The sequence below is a fragment of the Xiphophorus maculatus genome, chromosome 21 (genome assembly GCF_002775205.1).
Source record: "Xiphophorus maculatus strain JP 163 A chromosome 21, X_maculatus-5.0-male, whole genome shotgun sequence".
In the NCBI taxonomy this organism is placed as follows: Eukaryota; Metazoa; Chordata; class Actinopteri; order Cyprinodontiformes; family Poeciliidae; genus Xiphophorus; species Xiphophorus maculatus.
In genome coordinates, this window is record NC_036463.1 from 17,966,236 (window position 1) to 17,986,112 (window position 19,877).

Sequence of the window (19,877 nt, forward strand, 5' to 3'; positions counted from 1 at the left end):
AAATACGTGAGAACTTCTAGTCTACATGGATAATTATCGAAATATTGCTTTCCAAGCTCTGCCATACTTGGCAAAAAGAGTATTTATACTGTACAGCATATCGACAACTCGTGGGCGACGCCACCAGAGTTTGGTCAATTGCAACTTTATTTTAATTAAATAAACATAATCAGAAAATGAATTCAACAGACTTTAGTAATATAACACATACAGCGTGATATGCATAAAAACATGTAGAGGGTACAAAAATATACTTACTTTTTAAAATGATTCGATTAAAGAATTGGCTTTGTTGAAATTTTTTTTTAAATAAAATTAAAATAAAAGTACAACTTCTACCAGCAGAATAACTAATATGCACCTACTCATAATACATTTATAATCGTCAAAAGGTTTTACTGATGATAAGATGAGATTCACTAAAACAAAATAATGATATTACTAAGAGTTCATCACTATTCAATTACAGGTACGTGGAAATTTCTTGTACTTTCAGTACATCACAATATCATTTGAGTTGTTTTTGTCGTCTTGAGTGTGCAGAGGAAATAAGCCGTCATTATGAATAAATACCGGTAGGAAATAAATGTATCTATCACTGTAGAGAAACTTAAAACCATTGTAAGTAACACACAACTGGTTTTTACAGGCAGGAAATGCAAAGTATTAGTGAAAGAAAGAGAATATGTTATTAACTGAAACCAAAAAGCGTAAAAATAAGAACCGGTTTTTTTTTTTAGACGCCACAATTTTTGGATTGTCCATAAATAAATAAAAATAATGGGAATGAAATGACATAATTGAGATTCGTCATGAAACAGCTGCCCTTTAGCTGGTATAAGTTCCTTGGCTTCTCTGTCGGCATCGTAGCAGTCGACAGTAGTCGCCGTTAACGTTCTCTCACATCCAAATACGATAAAAACCCAAAACCACAGTGAGGCAGGTGAACACCGAACCTGGAGGATAAAGACAAACGGGAAGAAGTCATTATTAAAGAGCAAGAGAAAGCATGCAGAAGGTAGTGTCTGATTACATGTACAACAGTTTTTCTGGTTGCATCACTGAAGAGGTCACATAAAGATTGTTGGACTGAAATAGATTAGAGAAAATTATTCATTTAATTGGAATAATTACTTTATTGAAAAAATATTAAGCAGATTATTTTCCAAAGGCCCCAAATGGGTTCCTTAAATTTAAGCACTTATGAATACTATAGTGTATTAGGACCATTGTTGGGGGAAAAAAAAAACAATGGCGTTTTTTGGCAAAAAACACTCCAAAATTTTCTAGGGGGAAAAAAGCAGGGACATTTCTGAGTTTCAAAAATCTAAAAACTCAAAAAATGTCCTTGTTTTTTCTAGAAAATCTCTGAGATTAATCTCACAATTTCTGAGTTTCCTCTCAGACATTTTCCACTTTCCCAAATCACAAATGTCCTCGTCTTCTCTTGAAAATTGAAAATAATGGCAACATTTCTGAATTTTCTTTTGTTTTGTTTTTAATGTTGAAAGATTCCAAAACACTGGCACATTTTTCCTAACTCCAATAAATTACAATTTCCTACCAGCAAGATATTTGATGGTATCCAGTTTATGAGACTCCAGCATGGTTTTCAGACCGGCTACTTCAGTGTCTATTTTCATGTTTATTTGGGTTAGATGGCGATCCTGCTCTGCCGTCTGCACAAAAATGCAATTGGAACAAATACAATAAATAATATGTTTTAAAAAACTGCATGTTTATAGCATTTTAAAATATATACAAACCATTTCCAGAATTTCAGTTCTCGTTTCCAGAAGCTTCTTCTCATGTCCTGCTTTCTGGAAATAAGAAGATTTTAGGTTAAATGTTTTAATGCTGCCATGCCTAGATTAAATAAATGGGTAATTAACAGACTTTTGCCACATACAGAACGTAATGCTGACATTTTAATCTGTACCGGAACAGAGAGTAGGCTCCGAGGATCTGGATTAAGTTATATTAACCCAATTTTTAAGCCTAAAACTCATAAATTCAGACTTTGAAAGCAGAATCCCTGGTCTCTATTAGTAAAATTTTTTTTTAAATAGCAGTAAAGCTAATGTTCAGCCACCATATTTAAATGCCAAGCTTTAACCACAAACATGATGTCGAAGTCCAGGCCAGATTTTCAAATCTGTTTTTAACTGGCAACAAATGTCGTGTTTACATCCGGAGCTAAACCGGATAAAAGCAATTATCCTTAAGAGAGACAACAATACTGGGAAAGGTCAACATGAACTTTACTTATTAGTGGAAAAAGACTGTTTCATTAAAAGAATTTCATTAAACATTAATAACTCAGAGCCAAAGGAATATTTACCTCAATAAATAAATCCAGTGATATCTCCGTCAGTGATGAGGAAAACGCTGCTGTAACTTTTCAAAAATGTTTTCTTATGCAATAAACATTTTAACTTCCTTCAAAGGGAAAGATTTGGGGGAAATCATCTAAATCACCTACAAATCTGTCTAGATGTGCATAGCTCTGACTGAAATCAGCATTTTCTGACTATTTTTGAAGAGAGCCACGAGTGTTTAGTGAGTGTTTATTAATCAGTTTGCCATATTTAGTATAGATCTAAATACTTTAGAGAAATTTGTCTGAACCCGACTGTAAAACTCACCAGCTCTTTTGCGCGGCTTTTCTCCAAATTCAGGTCCAAAATATTATTCGAGCGCACTTTGTTCATCACATCCTGCCAGGCGGGAATGGAGGGGGAAAACCAGAGGGGGGGAAATATTGCAGAGTTTTAAATAAAAAGAACTAAATTAAAACCCATTTTCCTTACACGGTTTCTATGAAGGTATTAATAAAACAACAGATTTAAAAAGAAAATACACATAAGCACTCACAGCCAGCTGGCCTTTGAGCTGGAACAACTGGATCTTGAGTTTCTGAGAAATGGCAACAAAAAAAAATTACCGAAGCCGTCAGACCAGAAACCTAACACGAAACACTCCACAGTCATTTAGATTAATCTCTACCAAAAAATCAAGATAAGCTGTAGTTCATGTTGTAAACCAGCTGGTTTGAGCACAAAGGTAGGTCAAAAAAGCTCGATAATCGCTTTTTACCTCATTTTCTGTGAGAAGAGTGGAGAACTCGCTCTTCTCAAGGATAATCATGTCCTTTTTTACAACTGCTATTTTAGACATTACTTGCTGCAACATGATTTCCTGTAAAAAAAACCCAAAAACAATTAAAAAGCGACTTTAATTGTCGTTGGTGCACATGGCAGTGCAATAAAATTTAGTTGGCATCGTACTCTGTTTAATGTGTGTGTAACATAAAACAGTCATGATTCAATTGTAAAAATAAACACAAAGTTGGGGGCTGGGGGTGAAGACTTATTGCAGGGGTGTCCAAAGTGCGGGCCGCGGGCCATGTGTGGCCCTTGAAATGACTTTGGGTGGCCCTTGATCAGAAATCAAGAATAGCCTAAATTTGAATTTGCCAGTTCAGGAAGTGGATACAAATTTAAAAACAATGTTAGGATGCAGCCTTTCAAAAAAACCAGACAAATTAGGATACTAAAATGGAAAATGTAAGGTGCAACACAAGTTTTTTTGCTTTTAATTGGATGTAATTTTTTTTGTAAAAACAGCCATTTTTACTAAAATGTAGACTTGGGCATCCCTGTTCAATGAACTATTCAAAATGAAGCAAGAGTGAGCCATGTACTGTTCTGGTTGCCAAAAAGACAAACAAAAAATGCAGAAAAATATGATCAACATGAAAACAAATTAGGATACAGTTTGTTGTTATTATTCTAATTTTTTTTTATCTGGCAAACCCGTAAAGCATTTTGTTTGCGTTATCGATCACTTACCTGGAGAAATGTGACTGCCGTCATGTTTAGTTTTCAGGTAAAAATGAAAACATAAGATAGTTTTTGCAATTATTATTAAAAATAAAAATACTAAAAAGTTTGTGACCCCCCCCCCCCCAGACTTCTTTCAGCTTGACCTTTTTGGCAAAAAGAGTTTGGATACCCATTCATTTAGTGCTTGCTAAATATGGCGTGCATAATCAGTCTTATAGGGTCTCACCTGTTGCACTTTGGTCACCATGTCAGTGTAAACCAAATCCATGTTGGAGTTTGTCGTCCCGATCAGCACTTTAACCAACACTTCAGCTTGCTGAGTGCTGAATCCTAATCATGCATATACATACATATATATATATATATATATAAATGGAAATTACAATTACTGGTTTACATTAAAAAAAAAAAAAATTCAACACTTCAAAAACATGCAACTTGCATGTTTTGCAATATCCGAACAAACCGTTTTCCTCAAGGAGTCGCACAACTGCGTGAGTGTCAAAAAACAGCTTGCGGCCTTCGGCTTTCGGTATGTCTGGTTTCAGGTCGTATTGGAAGACCCTGGAGGAGGTATTCAGTTCTGAAGGGGGGAAAAAACAAAAAACAAATATATATTTAAAAAAATTATATTTATATTTAACATTCAGCTGGGTACAGGAGTGGATGAATATTTAAATTTGATTTAGTTTTGTAAATTTGTAAACTGTTGCACAAACACACCTGGAATGGGAGCAATAAGTTTAAGTTATGGAAACAAAATGTGTTACATGGGTTGATATTAAAACAGCAAAAAGGCTTTGAAGTAGCCCGCGTGTGCTGACTAACAGATATTGAGGCATTCACGAAATGGCTAACCTCGGAAAACATGTCTTTTAAACTCCTTATGTCATGAAGCCGTCAATGTGACCTCAATTGTTCTAAGGAGCTTTTATTTTGAAAAACCTTCAGTACGCGTTCAAAACTTACGTTTTAAACAAAGCGAAACTTCCGTGTTAGGAGTTTTAATTGTCCAGAGTAGGCTTAATACTGCATGTTATCACATTTTAGACCAGAATGAACTCAGTGACCGTACAAGCTGGCAGCTTTACCTCGGACGGACATGTTTGTCAGGGCAGAGAAACCCGTAACCTTCCGTCCTGGAGCTCCTCTCCATGTCAGTGGCTGCGGCTCACAGTTAGACGCAGATGTAGCGGTGATAACTGAGGCGCTGCCAGCTGTCAGACTCAACAGAGCCGGGGAAATGCTCGATGCCAGTGCTGCTGCAAACCTGCCAGCGCTGTCGTGGATTAAAGTAGTGGGGTCAAAGCGCCTCTGTGATTGGCTCAGACGGAAGAGCTTCAGCGGCTGCTGCTTCAGCAGCACCATGGTCAAGGTTTGCGTCGTTGTGCAGAAAGTCCTGCCCAAGGCGGAACCTCCGTCTGTTCAAAATCTCCGAAGTGTTGATGTCGCCTTTTCGTTTTGTCGTCGCCGCATTTCACCCAGTAAACGAGCCATTGTTGATCAAGTTTGATGTGTATGCCATGCAAACTTCCTGCCTCGCCTGTCAAAATAAAGCGCACAACAACACGCTCTGAACGAAGACGTTTGAACTTGCAGTTTGTATGATTACAAATGTATCTTAAAATTATGCCAGACTTTTCCCAATATTTCAAACACAAAGAAAGCTATATTTATACTTATGTAGATCTATATTTCATATTTAAATATGTGGTCATTCCTGTGCTTACAGGAGGTGAACGCATGAAGAACATCAGGACAACGTGATCTCTAAGCCTAGAAGACGTGAACATCTGTCTATAGGTTCCGCTTCTGCAGATAAATTGCTAAAAGTATTTACTAAACTATTTGTCTAATCTTCTTTCATTGTACACCATGAGGAGATTGGAAATGTGGTTCATTTCAAAGGTGGGGACTGAGAAATGATACCTAAAATTCTTCAAAATGACCTAAATCGAAGCTTTCATAATACAGTACAGCAACACAGAATGAATATTCCTATTGTACATTTTCCCTGTATAGATCAAGCATTAGCAATCATTTGAATCCAAAGAGACATATTTGCCCTTACCCGTAATAATTACTAATTTGTCTAGAACTGCAAAACCTACACAATAACAGTAACTGGTTAATTAAAACATAATACATGAAATAACAAAACTCAATGACCAATGTTTACACTGTTTTTTTTTGTTTTTATTTCTTTCTCTGACAGAAATCCTGTTGCATGTTCCCAGTGCTAGTACGACAATTTAAAGGTTCATAAATGTTAAACGCTCTCCCGCGTTGGTGGTTTGCTCGCTGGGCCGACTGGTCTGGATTAAAACAAAACGAAGATGCCAGGAGAATCATCTACAGCAGAATTATCTTATTTTGCTTTAATGAAACCTCATTTCAAAAGTAGATCTTATTAAATTGGGAAAAGCAACAACAGCAACAAAAAAAAAGCGACAACAGGGTTTTGTCAAACGTTATACTTTTATAATCCACAGTAAATGTATTTATATCATTGTAGTCCTTCAGTTTATATACAAAAAAGACAAATTATTACATCCTCTACAGAGCATAAGCACCTATGTACTTACATTGGCAATCAAAAAAAATAAGTTGCAAGTGTCGTTCTAGCTTCTTTTTTTTTTTTTCACAAATCATTAAGCAAAATGTACAGAAATGTTAGCTTCTCTGTCTTACTTTTTTACATTTAACAGAGAAAAACCAAACCTTGGCTCCAGTTTCCTTTGAAAGTAAGGACTTGGATATGGGAATGACATCCCCGCGAACTACAGCACGGCTCAGATAGGAGCAGGAAAATCTGTGGGATTTCCAGTGAGATTTGCTCTTTGGTTTATTGTCAACTGCTAGTAGCAACACAAGCTGTCAATCGCGTGTTTCTCTTCATTTAGTGTGTTCATAACATTGAAATGTTTGGAAAAATAGATTTCCACCGCTCTATGTGCACCAAAGGTTTGACAAGACACAAACTGTCAAAAGTTCTTATCAATAACTAGCTTATTTATGCAACTGTCACAAATTCGCACATCTGTGGCAAATATGTTGCATTTGTAGCTGTTACAGACAAACAAATTCAGATTTTAAGGATGTGCTTGATTTTGGTTTTCACAGTGTCTAACTTTAGAACAAATAGAACATGGTTTTAGTAACCAGGCTAACAGTTATTGGCCTTGCAAGCTAGCAATAATAGATGATTTAATTTTGGCCCTAGAGGAATATTTTTACAAAAAAATGTGACAATGCTACATATACAGTATGTGTTATTGATTTAACAAGTTAATGTGCAGCAGCCATATTGGATGCTGTGTTCAGGGTCGTTCGGGGACGTCCAACTTCAGGAGACAATCTAGTTGATTTTTCCAACCTGTTACTGATCAATTCAGACAGCAGAGAACAAAATGGAAATTCACCATCTGGGCTATACTCAATTTCAGATTATGAATCAAGTCCTAAGCTATTTTAAAATAATAAAAAAAAGCATTTAGTTAGATTAAGTGTAAAAAATTGTATGCTAGCTTGCATCTGGATTAAGTCTGGTACACTGTTTACACAAATAAGCTGTTGAGTAATTTTTCCTCACCTTCAGAAGAAGATGAACGATTGAAATTTCTTAAGGTCTTGCTCACGAGAAAAAGAAAATACAGAGAGATAAAGTGGACGCTACAAAAAAAACACCAAGCAGCAGTAAGAGCGCAAACATGTGGCTCCGCTGGCACAAGGGCTGAGATGTGGGGGCCTGCTGCTCCTCGTCTACGGACAGCAGAGCCATGGAGGCGCTGTCAGTGCTGCTGAGGGGGTCTGCGTACAGCGGCCCGTGGGGCTCCACCATCCAGCGCAGCACGTTGACTTTCATCTCCATGTCGTCGATCATGCGGTCAATTTGGCCGATCTCTAGCTCCATGGTGCTGCGCTCCTGGCTCTCGAGGCCGGCAGGGAGGGAATCCGTCCGAACCTGGTTCAGGTCGGGCAAACTCAGGGCCCGGGCCGCTACGTCACTGCATCCTCCTGTGGGGCAAAGGTCAACAAACCGTGCTTTAACTTCCTTTCACAGTTGTTTTGAACATAAAAACTATGAAAAGTTTTCATGAGAACAAATAGTTGTTCTTACAACAACTACTTGTTGATCATGTTTAAGCCTGAGTGGAGCACTCCTAAACGGCAGCTTCCTGCTGTTACCACGGCAACATCTGAATTCAAGCGCCAACTTGAAACTTTCATTTTAACATCCTCACTCTCCAATGGTGTTAACTCATCTAAAATTTTGGCCTTAGATGATTTGATACCGTTGGTGTCAAACAGTGAGTGTAAAGTAATGCAACAAATTCAACCAATCTCTGTTTAAGCCGTGTTTTGAGTGGTTTCTCATACATGCAAAACATGTTTGAGAAAGTGACGCTTTCAGATTATTACCTACCTTCCAGGCCAGTGTGCACAAGGGACGCAGAGTCGGCCAGCGAGACAATGCCGCTGATGTTCAAAACTTTGCACATGTCAACGTGCAGCAGCTCCAGGCAGGCGGAGAAGGCCACCCAGAGGAGCTCCATCTCCTTGCGCTGTCCATCGGGCAGGCTCTTGTCCCTGAGGTGTGAGGTCAGGTGGTGGCAGACGTCCCCGGCCAACTTTTGGGCCTTTTCTCTCGTTTGCCTCAACTCGTCGCGGAGCTGCAGGCTGTCTGTGCACCCACCCACACATGAGGCTAAATGCCGGTAGCAAGCCACAACCTGAGCGAGAGAGAGAGAGAGAGAGAGAGAGAGAGAGAAAGACAAAGAGGGATTTATATCGTCAACTCAATTCAATTTGAACTTGTATAATCAAGGACAGCACATACAACAATATTACATGTTAAAAACAGAGCAACTGTCGTTGCAAACCTAGTCTTTGGTTGCACTTTTTCTTAAAAGACAACAAAATTAAAGATTCCTGTCACACCACACACACAGGGTTTTGGGCCCCACGAAGACACAGGGCCCCTCTTTGTGGTGGACTCCCGTGGTTCGGACCCTTTATGATAACAAAAACAAGTACACACACACACACACACACAGATGCTGAATTTCAGCGATTATAAACAAGAAAAAATTCACATTAGAGAAAACTTATTCTCCACAGAAAAGTGAGTCAGTATACATTAGTGTTCATATATTTGTGTTTGGTTTAGTTATTGTTTCACCTGGGAACTAACAATTCAAACAGCCGCCATGTTTAGACATCTTTTGAACTTCTCCAGATTTCCAACCACAAACCCTTGATATATTTCAGTAGAATGGTATGTAATATGCAAAGTAGCTCATAATTGTTTTATGGAAAAATAAGTCTTTTTTTAAATTATTTTTTATTAAAGGAAACCTGAGAAGTCTGGCGTGCCTTTGTATTAATTCTCCCTAAATCCATACTTTATCAAACCACTAAGTAATTACAGCTGTATCTTGGTCCATATCTCCAACTTTGCACACCTAGAAACCAAATGTTTTTCTTAATTTATTTATGCTTTTTATTTTAAAGCTTAAGGTCAGTCTGGCTAACCAGAGAGCATCTTTAAATATCAGTTTTCAAACCTTTGCAACTGGATTTGGGTTTGGACTTTGACTGAGCCATTCTAACACAAGAACATGTTTTGATCTAAACTACTCCACAGTAGCTCTGGCTTTATGTTTTTTTCTCATTGTCTTCATCCATCTTCATCTACCAACTCTGGCCAGCTTCCCCGTGAAGAAAAGCATCCTGAGAACATGATGCTGTCACAGCCACATTTTACAGTGGGCATGGTGTTTTTAGGGTGATGTGCGCTTAAAAAACTCTAAAAACCAGTCGAAGTGCTGGTAAATACAGTAGTTTCTAATTGTGACTTCTACTATGTTTTAAACAGGCAGCTGCCTTATTGATCGCTGAACTCGTACCTTCTCAGTACGAAGAATGTTCTTGTCGCATCCCCGACTGGGAACTCTGGATATCCGATTTCCAAACACAAAGAGAGCCACACTTTTCAGATTTTTATCGAAGAAGTCTGATAAATAAGTAGTGTGCATTCATTTACTCCCTCTTCAGAAATTCGCAGTACTTTCTGTTGCTCTTTCACATAAAGTCTTGAATAAATACACTGAGGTCTGTGGTTGTAATGTGACAAAATGCTAAAAAAAAAAAAAAAGTTCAAGGGGTGTGAATATTTTTGCGAGGTGCTGTAGATAGGCACTGATATGCGGTGGGTTTCCACGTCACGTGAACCACAGCACCACTAATCTCCGTTAAATGTTGTCTATTAGTCGTCTTAGCAACTATATAATCAGCAATGCCGATGTCCCAAAGACGTCCCTACGACAACTTTAGTCAGTGCAGTGAAACTATAATACATTTTATAAACATTTGGACTTGTAAAGGCAACATTTCATTGACAAAAAATGGTTAACTGAATTTCCAAGGATCTAGGTAATCTGAAAAAAAAGCTACAGTTTGTCTGGTGTGATAATCGTCGTACAGTTCATGGGTTTTATAAAGAACCATTAGCTCGACCTCAGGCGATTAGCAGCCATGGTTTCATTCATTAAAAATATTAGATATAATCTCATTATCGTGGATCTATTTCTAGATAAGCCAAAACAACCTTGTGGACCAGAGTACAAGAGGCCCCCTTTTTTTTTTCTTCGTGATGCAACACGATAACTCTTTATTTATACAATCGATTTTTGTTCAATTGAATCACTAAAGTATGTTCCATAAAATATAGTAACATTTTAATGCATGGTTAATCAGAGATGACAGTAATCAGAGGAAAAGTCCGTTCATGTAACATGTTTTAAAATTTAATTTTACATTGCATATATATATATATTTTTTTATTGGCGACATGAAGATGGTCTCAGCACCACTACATTTATTTCATTCAGCAGGAAGATATAAAATCGTTATTTAAATATGCTTAAACTTAAAAGTAATAGACAAAACTACAAGAAAATGTTTACAAAAAAAAAATTCAATACTTGATAAGTGTGGGGGCAGAATTGTATGGCAGGACCATGACATTAGCTAATAGAGGAGCCACAAAGATGCACTGGACCGGGGGATTCTTTTCAAAGAGAGTGCTCTTTTAGCTGCAGGGGGGGGAAGATTTGTTTCTGTTTTTGTGTATGTTCATGTCTGGGCATAGTGAGAGAGTGAGGATGAACTTAAAATAGCAAATTATGTTAAAACATTTTTTTTTTTTTTTTTTTTTTTTTTTTACAAATATTTCCATTCTTTTTGGGGTTTTAAGTTTTAAGATCAAACATCTAAAAAAAAAAATTTCACAAAGACTTTATTATTTTTGGTAGAACCTGACACGCCAGAACTGGGTCACGGCATTAACTTCAGACATAAAAGCGTGAATAAAAGCCTGCTGCGGCTTACCTTCATCAACGAGTCCACCAGCGCCTTTCCATCGGCCAAAGCCTTGTCTCCGCTCGCCGCGCAGTCATCGCCAACTTTGTTATTTACAAGTGGCATGGGGATGATTCGCACAGAGTCTCAGACTCTGCCACAGCAGGCGAGATCTCGGCCCCCACTGCCCTTCACTTCTCCAGCTGCCCCGGCTCCTCTTCTCTCCCTGGAAGACGCTTCATTCAGCGCCAGAGGGCCCGGACGCGCTCGGTCCCGAGGCGAAGCATGTTGCAGAGAGAAGCACTCCCATCTGCGGATAAAGTGCAATCGTACGTGCCGAACATGCTTTGGAAAGTGAAAGCAATAAAGAAAAGAAAAAAAGTATATTAAACAGAAGCAACTCTTAAGCAAGATTATAATCCAGTGATTGACCCCTTTGCACTGACGCAGGCTAAGACGGACTGCTAATCTCATTAACCATCACCGAGAGACAGGAGAGCAGCTGGCAGCCTGAGCCACGATGGTCCTTTCACTGACCGAGGAGGCTTGGCTCCCTTACCTCAAGCGCTCCATGCAGGCTACACCTCCATCACTCATCTGTGAAGGTCAACGTGCTGCACTTCACGCCGTCGTCCCACGGCTATGGGTTCGTAGTATAGCGCATCTGCTTGGAAAAAATAGAAATAAGTGTGCAGTAAAAGAAAAACAAAAAGTAGTGGTGGAGTTGTAACTTATGAATATTTCCACCTTTAGTCCAACACATTGATCATCTAGGCCAGACTTTAGAGAGGGCTTACAGGGGTAGCAGCCCAAGGTCCCAATTTTTCTCTTTTTTATTTTTATGAATACATATTTTGGAAACATTGTATTCCAAAGCTTATTTGCCCAAATTAGGCGAGGTGTATTAGTATTTTGGAATTTTTACGAATACAAACAATATTCAAGTCTTTAAAAATTACAAAGTTACCAGTCTTTGGTAACATGGAGTTACTTCCTACCTATTGACATATCTGCTTTTAATTACTATAATATCCTTAGAGGATTGGGCACCAAAACTGGATCCAGCCCAGGGACCAAATCTGTGTAAAGCCGGCCCTGATTATGTTACAATCCAGTAAAATACAGCTCTGTCCAAAGTCACCAAGTTATGCTGCATTCCAGTTGTACTGGGAAACTCAGACTGCCCAGTAGGACAAAAAAATAAATAAAATAAAAAACATCGTCTGAAGTCAGATTTTCTAGTGGGAGAATGGGAGCAACTCCCCAATATCCCCAGTTACATTCGTAAGACGGACTTTGCGTTTCAATATGGCGGCTGCTAGCATCAACAAAAGTAAGAAATTAGCCTACAGGAAGCAACTAAAAAGTGATGTTTACTTAAGTAAAGCTTAAAATGCTTTAGGAGCCATTTCAAACAATGTTTACAGGCGTCGCCATGTTCCGACTTCTGAACTAGAAAGCTGGTTTGACGTCAAATTATTCTGGGAGTTCCCACTGCCATTAATAAACAGAGTCCACCTGTGTTTTAATTTAATCCTAATGAACAGCAAGACGTTTGTGTGAGGAGAGCAGTTTGGAAGAAATTGTCGTGTTCTGGTATTTTAAAGCGATAAAATTGAGTCAATGACTACAATGTCAAGAATCAACAATAGAATTTTAATAAGCAAAAACATTTAAAGTGTAAAAATACAAGATCTGGAAATGAATTACATTCGAAACCTTCTGTAGAGCTTTTCAGTTCAAGAAACTCAGACATTTTGCAGAGTTAATTAAGATACAAAGTTAACATTTAAAAACACCTGTGCAAAGCCCAGACGGTGGGACGTTCAGCACTTGGGAGTCCTGGGAGGCTTCACGAGGCTGTAGCTGGACGCGCCCCTCCTAGGGGATGAAACGGACTCCTTGATGTTGGCCAGCAGGCCTCTCCTGGTCCTGGTCTTGAGCTGCTCTGGAGACTTCTGGGAGAGCTTTTCGATTTCAGCCTTAAGCGAGGCGATCTCCTCATCCTTTTCGGCATTCTGGCACAGAACCTCTCCCATGGATTTGGACTGTTGTGACACAGCACAAAACATTTGCACTCAAAAGACGACCGCAGCCGTGGGAAGTTTCTGAACTCTCTGTCCGTGATGGCGACGTCGCCTCACCTGTTCGTCAACAGTCTTCCGCAGAGCCTCCGCATCAGCCGATTTCTCCAGAAAATCATCCCGGACGTGGTGCAGAGTTTGGTTAAGATCCACCAACCTTTTCTCCAAATATAAAATTAACTGAAGACCAAACATCTACGTCATTATGCGTTTAAACAGTCTCAGAGTGAGAGGTTCTGACACCGTTACCTGTTTATTATCCTCACACATTTTCTCAAGGACGCTGTTTTCTTGGCGAAGATGTTTGATTCGATCGTCTGTGTGGGCAAAAAAGTAATTTGACGTCAACGCGTCTCGAGATCTCAGAATGGGAGAGGGGAAACTTTTTACCCGTTTCTCCGGGATCCGTCAACGGTTCCGTCTGACACCACTGATCCACACTCAGCAGTGGAGAAACGCATCTTCCCAAGTCCTCCAACTCAGACACTTTACGTCTGAGCACCTACCAAAAAAAATAAAAAATAGTGTACAAACATACATATATACCCCCTTTGTGTGTGTGAACATATATTTATGTTTTTAAGAGACTTTTTGTTTGGATCACTAATACAAAGTTCTTTCAATGTGAATTTCTGTAAACCCCTCTTTTCAAATTCACTGTGGGGTAAAAGAAAAAAGTAATAATTACCTCAGCTTTCTCCTGTTCAGCAGTGAACTCATCAAGCGGCACATAGTTATCCTCCAGGTTGCTCATCGCACACTGATAAGCGTGCTCCTTGATCACATCTTTGTACATCTCAAACGTATTCTCCAGTTTTTCTGCATAACTCTCTTTCAGCTCCTCAATCTGCCGGCTTCATGGATAAAAGAAAAAAAAAAAAACTTCATACAACAATGGCTTGATAATTGAACCACCCAAGATGAATCTAAACAGCACTGAGCACACATGCGGAGTTCTTCGCCCTTCAGGAGCTGCTGCAGCATGGCGTCCCCCATTTCTTTACGGATTTCCATTTCTTGGACCAGGTTCTTCCTTCGCTCGGCAAGAAATTTAGTTCGCAGGTTTTCAATTATGTTCAGAAGCTCCTTACAAAGAGAAACCCATGCAGACGAGAGTTTGCATTAGGGCCACAAACATTAAGAATATCTGATAGTGGAAGTAAGCTAGTTGTTATCTTTACATTTTGTGGCAGCAAAGACATGTCCAGATCGTCCTCTTCAAACAGCTCGTCTTCGGACGGGTGGCCCTCCAGAACGCCGTTCCTCATCAGTGGCTTCCCATCCCGACCGACCAGACAAGGGACTGAAGGCTCCGCAGGTTTGTCTGGAATCACCTGTACCACCTGGGGAAAAAGTGCTCTGGTTGCATAAAGTCTCATTTGAATTGGGAATGACCTTGGTTTCCACTTGCCTGAACCTGTTTGGCGATGGCAGAGAACTTCATAACATGGAGGGTGTCGTCGTAAGTGGACGCACACTGGTTGATGTTGACGATCATCGTGGCTCTACCTTTGCCGGAGAAGAAAGCCTGGAAGAGCTTGGTGAGTTTGCTTTCTCGGAACGGAACGTAGGCAACCTTCGCTCTTGACACCGGGACACAAAAGTTGACCGAGTTAGATAAAACGTACATTTAAACCCAACGGTTGGCAACCGGCTTCCAACTCCTTTTACCCGTCAGCCTGACCACTACGGAGGGAGTTGATGCATTTTCCCAAAATAAGGAGGGAATTGTTGATGTTCCCAGCCTCCTTGAGCCGCTCTCCGAACGTCTTCGCTTTGTTGCATCTTTCCAAACCAGCCAGGTCGCAGAGAGAGAACCTGGGAAAGTCATTTACCAAAAACAATATATTTTGCAGCTTTCATGTTAAGAGATGTAAATTCCAGCAGTTAGGATGTCCTGATCTGGTATCAATATTGGAAATCAGTCCGATATGGGCCAAGAAACGAGTATCGGATTGTATAGGTCTGGCATCTAAAAAAAAATAGCCAGCAGAATTGCAAAATTAATAAAATGTATAAATGGTCACTAATAATGTTCTATATTGAAACCAAACTAAATTTGGCCATTTTTGTATTTTGAATTGAAAATCTCAGAAAAAAAAAAAGTTTTCTAGAAAACAATGAATTAAACAAGGTCAAATTAAAGAAAATGAACAGCCTCTGGTTGAGGCTCGTCTGCCTCACTTACTCAGAAATCCTTTCCACTGTTCGTCCATCGATCTTCAGCAACTTCATGGTGAATATACTGTGACTAAAAAAAAAAGAACGAAAACATGCAGACCCCATTAAAGGTCCAATTCCAACAAAATAGATGAAAAACTTAATAGTTGACCTTCTGCTGGATGACTGGTTCATCTTAGTGGTTGCAGCACTTCTGTTTCTATTTCCAAACTGGAGCAGTTTGTTGGCTTCACTCAGGTTCTGGATGTTAATCCATTTGAGGTCTTGCAATCAGATACAGAGCCGTTAAAGTTACTGCAAAAAGTCAAACGTAGCATTTGCATTTACATTTTTCACACCTTTCACATAAGCATTTCCAGCCCCGTCGTCACACACGCGGAGAGAGGAGCGCTTCTTGGACTGGGACGGCTGGAGGAGGTCATACACACACTCGTTGTAGATTTCAAAGAACGCCACCCACAGGGCAAACTGGTCGCCGCTGGTTTCTGCCAAGAGGAAACAAGAAAAATAGATGCCATGTGACAAAAAATAATATAAAAAAAATAGAGAAAGTGTTTGCCACCATCTTGGCAAACACACATTAGATTTTCATGCCAGACTTGAAGATCAAATGTCTTTTTTTTTTAATTAAAGGAAGCCCAAGAAAAGAAAGTTTTTAGTTGCAAATTAATGAGTGTTAGTTTTCCCCAAGTTGGGTTCTACCTGTCAGATTGTTGGATGAAGACAAAGATGAAAGAGTGATATCTGAAGAGAGCGAGGGCTCTGAACTACTGCTGAGTCTTTGATGATCGCATTCCTGGAGCGCAAGAACATTGAAGTTATGACGATGCCGAGACATTTTTAGATGACCGGTAAAAAGTTGGAGGTAAATCTAAGGTTTCACGTCTTTGATTGAAGCAAGAACGGTCATTTTAGCAGTTCTCTCCTGCTTGACTTGGTCGGCATCCAGAAACTGGGCGCCATTCATCAGATATGGCTTTAGGTCCATTCCCTCGTACTGAAGACCTCCGATGTAGCTAAAGACGGCATCCAGCACCCGTGGAAGAATTCCCGGATCTTTTGGTGTTCCTAAATTGATTTCAAAGCCGGAATTTAGGACTTGATTATTCACAGAGGGTTGGGTGCTCCCACACTTACCTTGGATTGTGAAGGTTTTCCCAGCGTTGGTTACGCCATAGCTGAATATCAAAGTATTTTCTCCTTCCAAGAAATCAAACACTTGGCTTCTCACCGTGTCCTCAAAGAGTTCGCCTTGTGTTGTCTGTGGTCCAAAAACCTAAAGGCAGCAAAATGAAGGCAAGTCTGATGCGTAGATGTTGAAAGAGGTGCGGAGTTTGCTTAAAACCTTTGAGAAGGAGAACTTGTGGATCGACAAGCCAACTCCTTTCTCGCTGCTCTTCATGGTGGCAGATCCCTTCGGTGCATTCAGAGTCACCGTCTGGCCATCGTCAATCACAACACAGTCCTGACAAGAGACAAAAGGGGTATGGATCAGTTTAACAATTTAAAATTAAAGCTTTACTCAAGATGCCTCTATAACTTACAGGCCCAGTCAATTGTCAAGTCTTTCAATTGTATCTTAAACTCAAGGGGTGAAATTGGTTTCTAATCATATTTGTGACCATTTCCATGATAATGACCTGTTTGAAGAGCTTCCTTTGGAAGATAGAAGCCATTCTAACACTGAAGCAGCACTGGTGAAAGTCGCCAATAAAATTCTCGCCATTCCTCATCAGTGGCTTCTCATTTCGACCGACCAGACAAAGGACTGAAGAGTTCACAGGTATTGAACTTGTATCTGTACTTTTACCGTTAGATCTCAGCGCTACATTTGATGCAGTAGATGACAGGACTCTTCTACAAATTCTTGAAATCATTGTCAGGACCTACAGCACAAGATTAGTTTAGATCATATTTGTCTGATAAGATACCAGTGTGTTATGTTAATGACAAATTATGTAGCGGTTACTTGTGGAGTACCACATGGCTCAGTCATTGGGCCAATCCTATAGCTATGCCTGCATAGGGGCACAATAAGGTACTTTCTGAGGTGCTTGCAGACACATTATAGGCACTCATCTGGAAGTTTCCAATGCACAAACTGCTGTTAAATACAGAAAATGCCAACCTAAAATAATTATTTTACCATTTATTTGGCGCCCCCTCAAGCCTGGCGCCCTCTATGCGTTGCATACAATTCATACCCATTTTTTGCCTCACCGACTACATCTCTCAGCATCTGTCTGCATCTCCACTTGGTTAAGCAATTTTCATTTCTTCTGTATTCACGCAGCTTTAATGCAACAAACGAGTCATCAAATCCTTTGCCTTGGCTGGACAAGAAGGCAGGCAAACTAAAACTCTGGCAGTAAACGGACTCCAGTTAAACTGTCTTTGGATGTGAACTAAGATGAAAAGGTCACTCAAGGCCTGAACTGCACCTGATCCTCGTTGCCAGAGAGCTCCTCTTTGGAAAAGGGCCGAACTCGGAGGTAAATTTGCATCATCTGCTGCTCGGCGCCAGAAGACATCACAGCCTATTCAAGAAAAATGAACATACGTTTCAGGTAGAATGGCATCGTTATTGGTCTAAAGTGATTTGATTGGAGCAGAAATAGGCTACGAAAAGCCTTACCTGTTGGAGTGAAGGACTGAAGACAGAAAACTCCCCAGTCAGATCCATGTCAACAGACTGCATGTTCTCACTTTCCATTTTGGTGAAACCAAACTCTTACTGAGGAAAAGCTTTGATTTCAAGGAGAAACCTAATACTTTTCAGCCTGAAATGAGCTTCCACTCTGCCACTACCTACAAAAAGATCTACCGGTGAAATGTGTCAAGGGACATGTGATCACTTTTTATTGGAAGCAGGTGCGAGCCTGCCCACATCATCATCTTGTGGGACCAGTTACAGAGGAGGGTTCTGCTCCGGCACTGAGGCCCATTCCTTAACGGTCAACTGGCGAATGACTCGGCCAGAACTGATGAGGAACAAGCAAAGGAGGAGTTTTAGTTGAAAAGCAACACCTTAGTTGGAGATTGCTCATCAAAGCAAGCGCCTTTTGTTTATTTCTGATAATCATGCTTTTTCTTCCGAAGACTGACTGAACTTTAATAAATTTGACAGATTGTCTTTGTTTCTTCTTGTCATTTAGCATTTTGATCTCAAAAAGTAAAGATTTGCGTAATGGTCACATGATAATCAATGCATGTACTCTAGTTTTTGAGTCAACGGCCGTGAATTTGTCGACAGTTGCTTTCTGTCTACACCCGCCCCTCAGATAGCCCTGCTGGTTGCTAATTATTCGCCACATTGATAATTCAAATAAACAATGTTCTATAAACTCTGTTTAATAATGCCATACATTTCTAAATATAATTGAATGATTCCACAGGTGGAAGACTTTTACTGCAGGCCTAACAGTTGACTTCTATCTGGGCTCATATTATAAGTGCACCTCTGTAAATTTGTATGATTATGTGATACATTTTAACCATTTATTGGTTCATTTAGAAGGTAATGAAAACCTCAAATTAGAATGATTCTTTTTCCACTGCAGCTATACTAAACTTTGCCTTATTGTTCAGATTTTCTCCTCCTATCTTCTCTTTATATTTCAGATAACATGTTCTGTGGTTTCGTACACTGCAGTGATCACATTTGCCTCTGTTATGCATTTGTATTTTAAGAAGTGTAAAAGTCCTGTATGTTCCAAGTTTAATCTCTTCCAATTCTTATTTTATTTCACCTACAGTCTTGTTAATCTTCCTTTTTTTTTTTTGCCATTCATCGGGTTTTGTTTAATGACTATCCTTTGGATTTGATTGTTTTTACTATGAATTCTCAAACTTTTCAATATTAACACATGAAGATAAAATGAAAAGATCTGAAAGGGGTGTGTCAAACTCCAGTCCTCCAGGGCCGCTGTCCCGCAGTTTTGAGATGTGCTACAGGTACAAAACACCGGAATGAAATGTCTTAATGACCTCCTCCTTGTGTAGATCAGTTCTCCAGAGCCTTGCTAACGATCTAATTATTCTGTTCAGGTGGTGCAGCAGAGGCACATCTAAAAGTTGCAGGGCAGTGGCCCTCTAGGACCAGAGTCTGACACCTGTGCTTTATGTCAATTCTCCAAGAACCTTAATTATGGGTTTTCAATACCTGGGAGCTCTAGTTTCAAATACTTAAATTAGTGTAATGAAAAACCTTGAAAACAGCATTCCCAGATTTATATTAATTTATTAGCTCCTTAAAGCCACTTCCACCCACATGTGTTATCAAATCAGCCTTTATGCTCAACTGTTGAGCCAGTGTGAAAGTTACAGTTTGAAGACTTTCATACTCATCAGTATTTCCTCATTTTCTAAGGATTCTTATTTATCAAAAAAAGTTTCACACAAAGAA

The 19,877-nt window shown here is 39.5% G+C and overlaps 3 protein-coding genes across 6 annotated transcripts; all 3 read right to left on the reverse strand.

Moving 5' to 3' along the window:
- Positions 1–192: 192 nt before the first annotated feature.
- Positions 193–5,382, reverse strand: LOC102219932 (mitochondrial calcium uniporter regulator 1-like). Of its 2 annotated transcripts, XM_005811477.3 has the most exons (9): positions 4,937–5,382; positions 4,312–4,428; positions 4,072–4,175; positions 3,097–3,198; positions 2,875–2,916; positions 2,646–2,717; positions 1,767–1,820; positions 1,565–1,679; positions 193–956 (listed from the first exon to the last, which is right to left on the reverse strand). In XM_005811477.3, the coding sequence occupies exons 1-9, from the start codon at positions 5,211–5,213 to the stop codon at positions 901–903; spliced, it is 939 nt and encodes a 312-aa protein (XP_005811534.1). In that variant the 5' UTR covers positions 5,214–5,382; the 3' UTR covers positions 193–900. The 2 variants fall into 2 exon arrangements, with proteins under 2 accessions (XP_005811534.1, XP_023182068.1); XM_023326300.1 differs by lacking the exon at positions 3,097–3,198 and having other exon boundaries at positions 195–956.
- Positions 5,383–6,516: 1,134 nt separating this feature from the next.
- On the reverse strand, positions 6,517–11,777 carry LOC102222297 (regulator of G-protein signaling 9-binding protein B-like). 2 transcript variants are annotated; one of them, XM_023326080.1, is made up of 4 exons: positions 11,767–11,777; positions 11,238–11,552; positions 8,272–8,578; positions 6,517–7,862 (listed from the first exon to the last, which is right to left on the reverse strand). In XM_023326080.1, exons 2-4 carry the CDS (start codon positions 11,331–11,333, stop codon positions 7,480–7,482), a joined length of 786 nt encoding a protein of 261 aa, XP_023181848.1. In that variant the 5' UTR covers positions 11,334–11,552; positions 11,767–11,777; the 3' UTR covers positions 6,517–7,479. The 2 variants fall into 2 exon arrangements, with proteins under 2 accessions (XP_023181848.1, XP_014328972.1); XM_014473486.2 differs by lacking the exon at positions 11,767–11,777 and having other exon boundaries at positions 11,238–11,687.
- Positions 11,778–12,842: 1,065 nt separating this feature from the next.
- LOC102222550 (kinesin-like protein KIF20A) lies at positions 12,843–18,288 on the reverse strand. Of its 2 annotated transcripts, XM_023326588.1 has the most exons (18): positions 18,108–18,288; positions 17,914–18,009; positions 16,818–16,937; positions 16,610–16,748; positions 16,356–16,540; positions 16,175–16,268; positions 15,811–15,957; positions 15,624–15,735; positions 15,480–15,542; positions 14,963–15,109; positions 14,703–14,874; positions 14,473–14,634; positions 14,238–14,377; positions 13,980–14,145; positions 13,682–13,793; positions 13,541–13,608; positions 13,352–13,471; positions 12,843–13,255 (listed from the first exon to the last, which is right to left on the reverse strand). In XM_023326588.1, the coding sequence occupies exons 1-18, from the start codon at positions 18,183–18,185 to the stop codon at positions 13,034–13,036; spliced, it is 2,343 nt and encodes a 780-aa protein (XP_023182356.1). In that variant the 5' UTR covers positions 18,186–18,288; the 3' UTR covers positions 12,843–13,033. The 2 variants fall into 2 exon arrangements, with proteins under 2 accessions (XP_023182356.1, XP_023182357.1); XM_023326589.1 differs by lacking the exon at positions 12,843–13,255 and having other exon boundaries at positions 13,363–13,448.
- Positions 18,289–19,877: the final 1,589 nt, after the last annotated feature.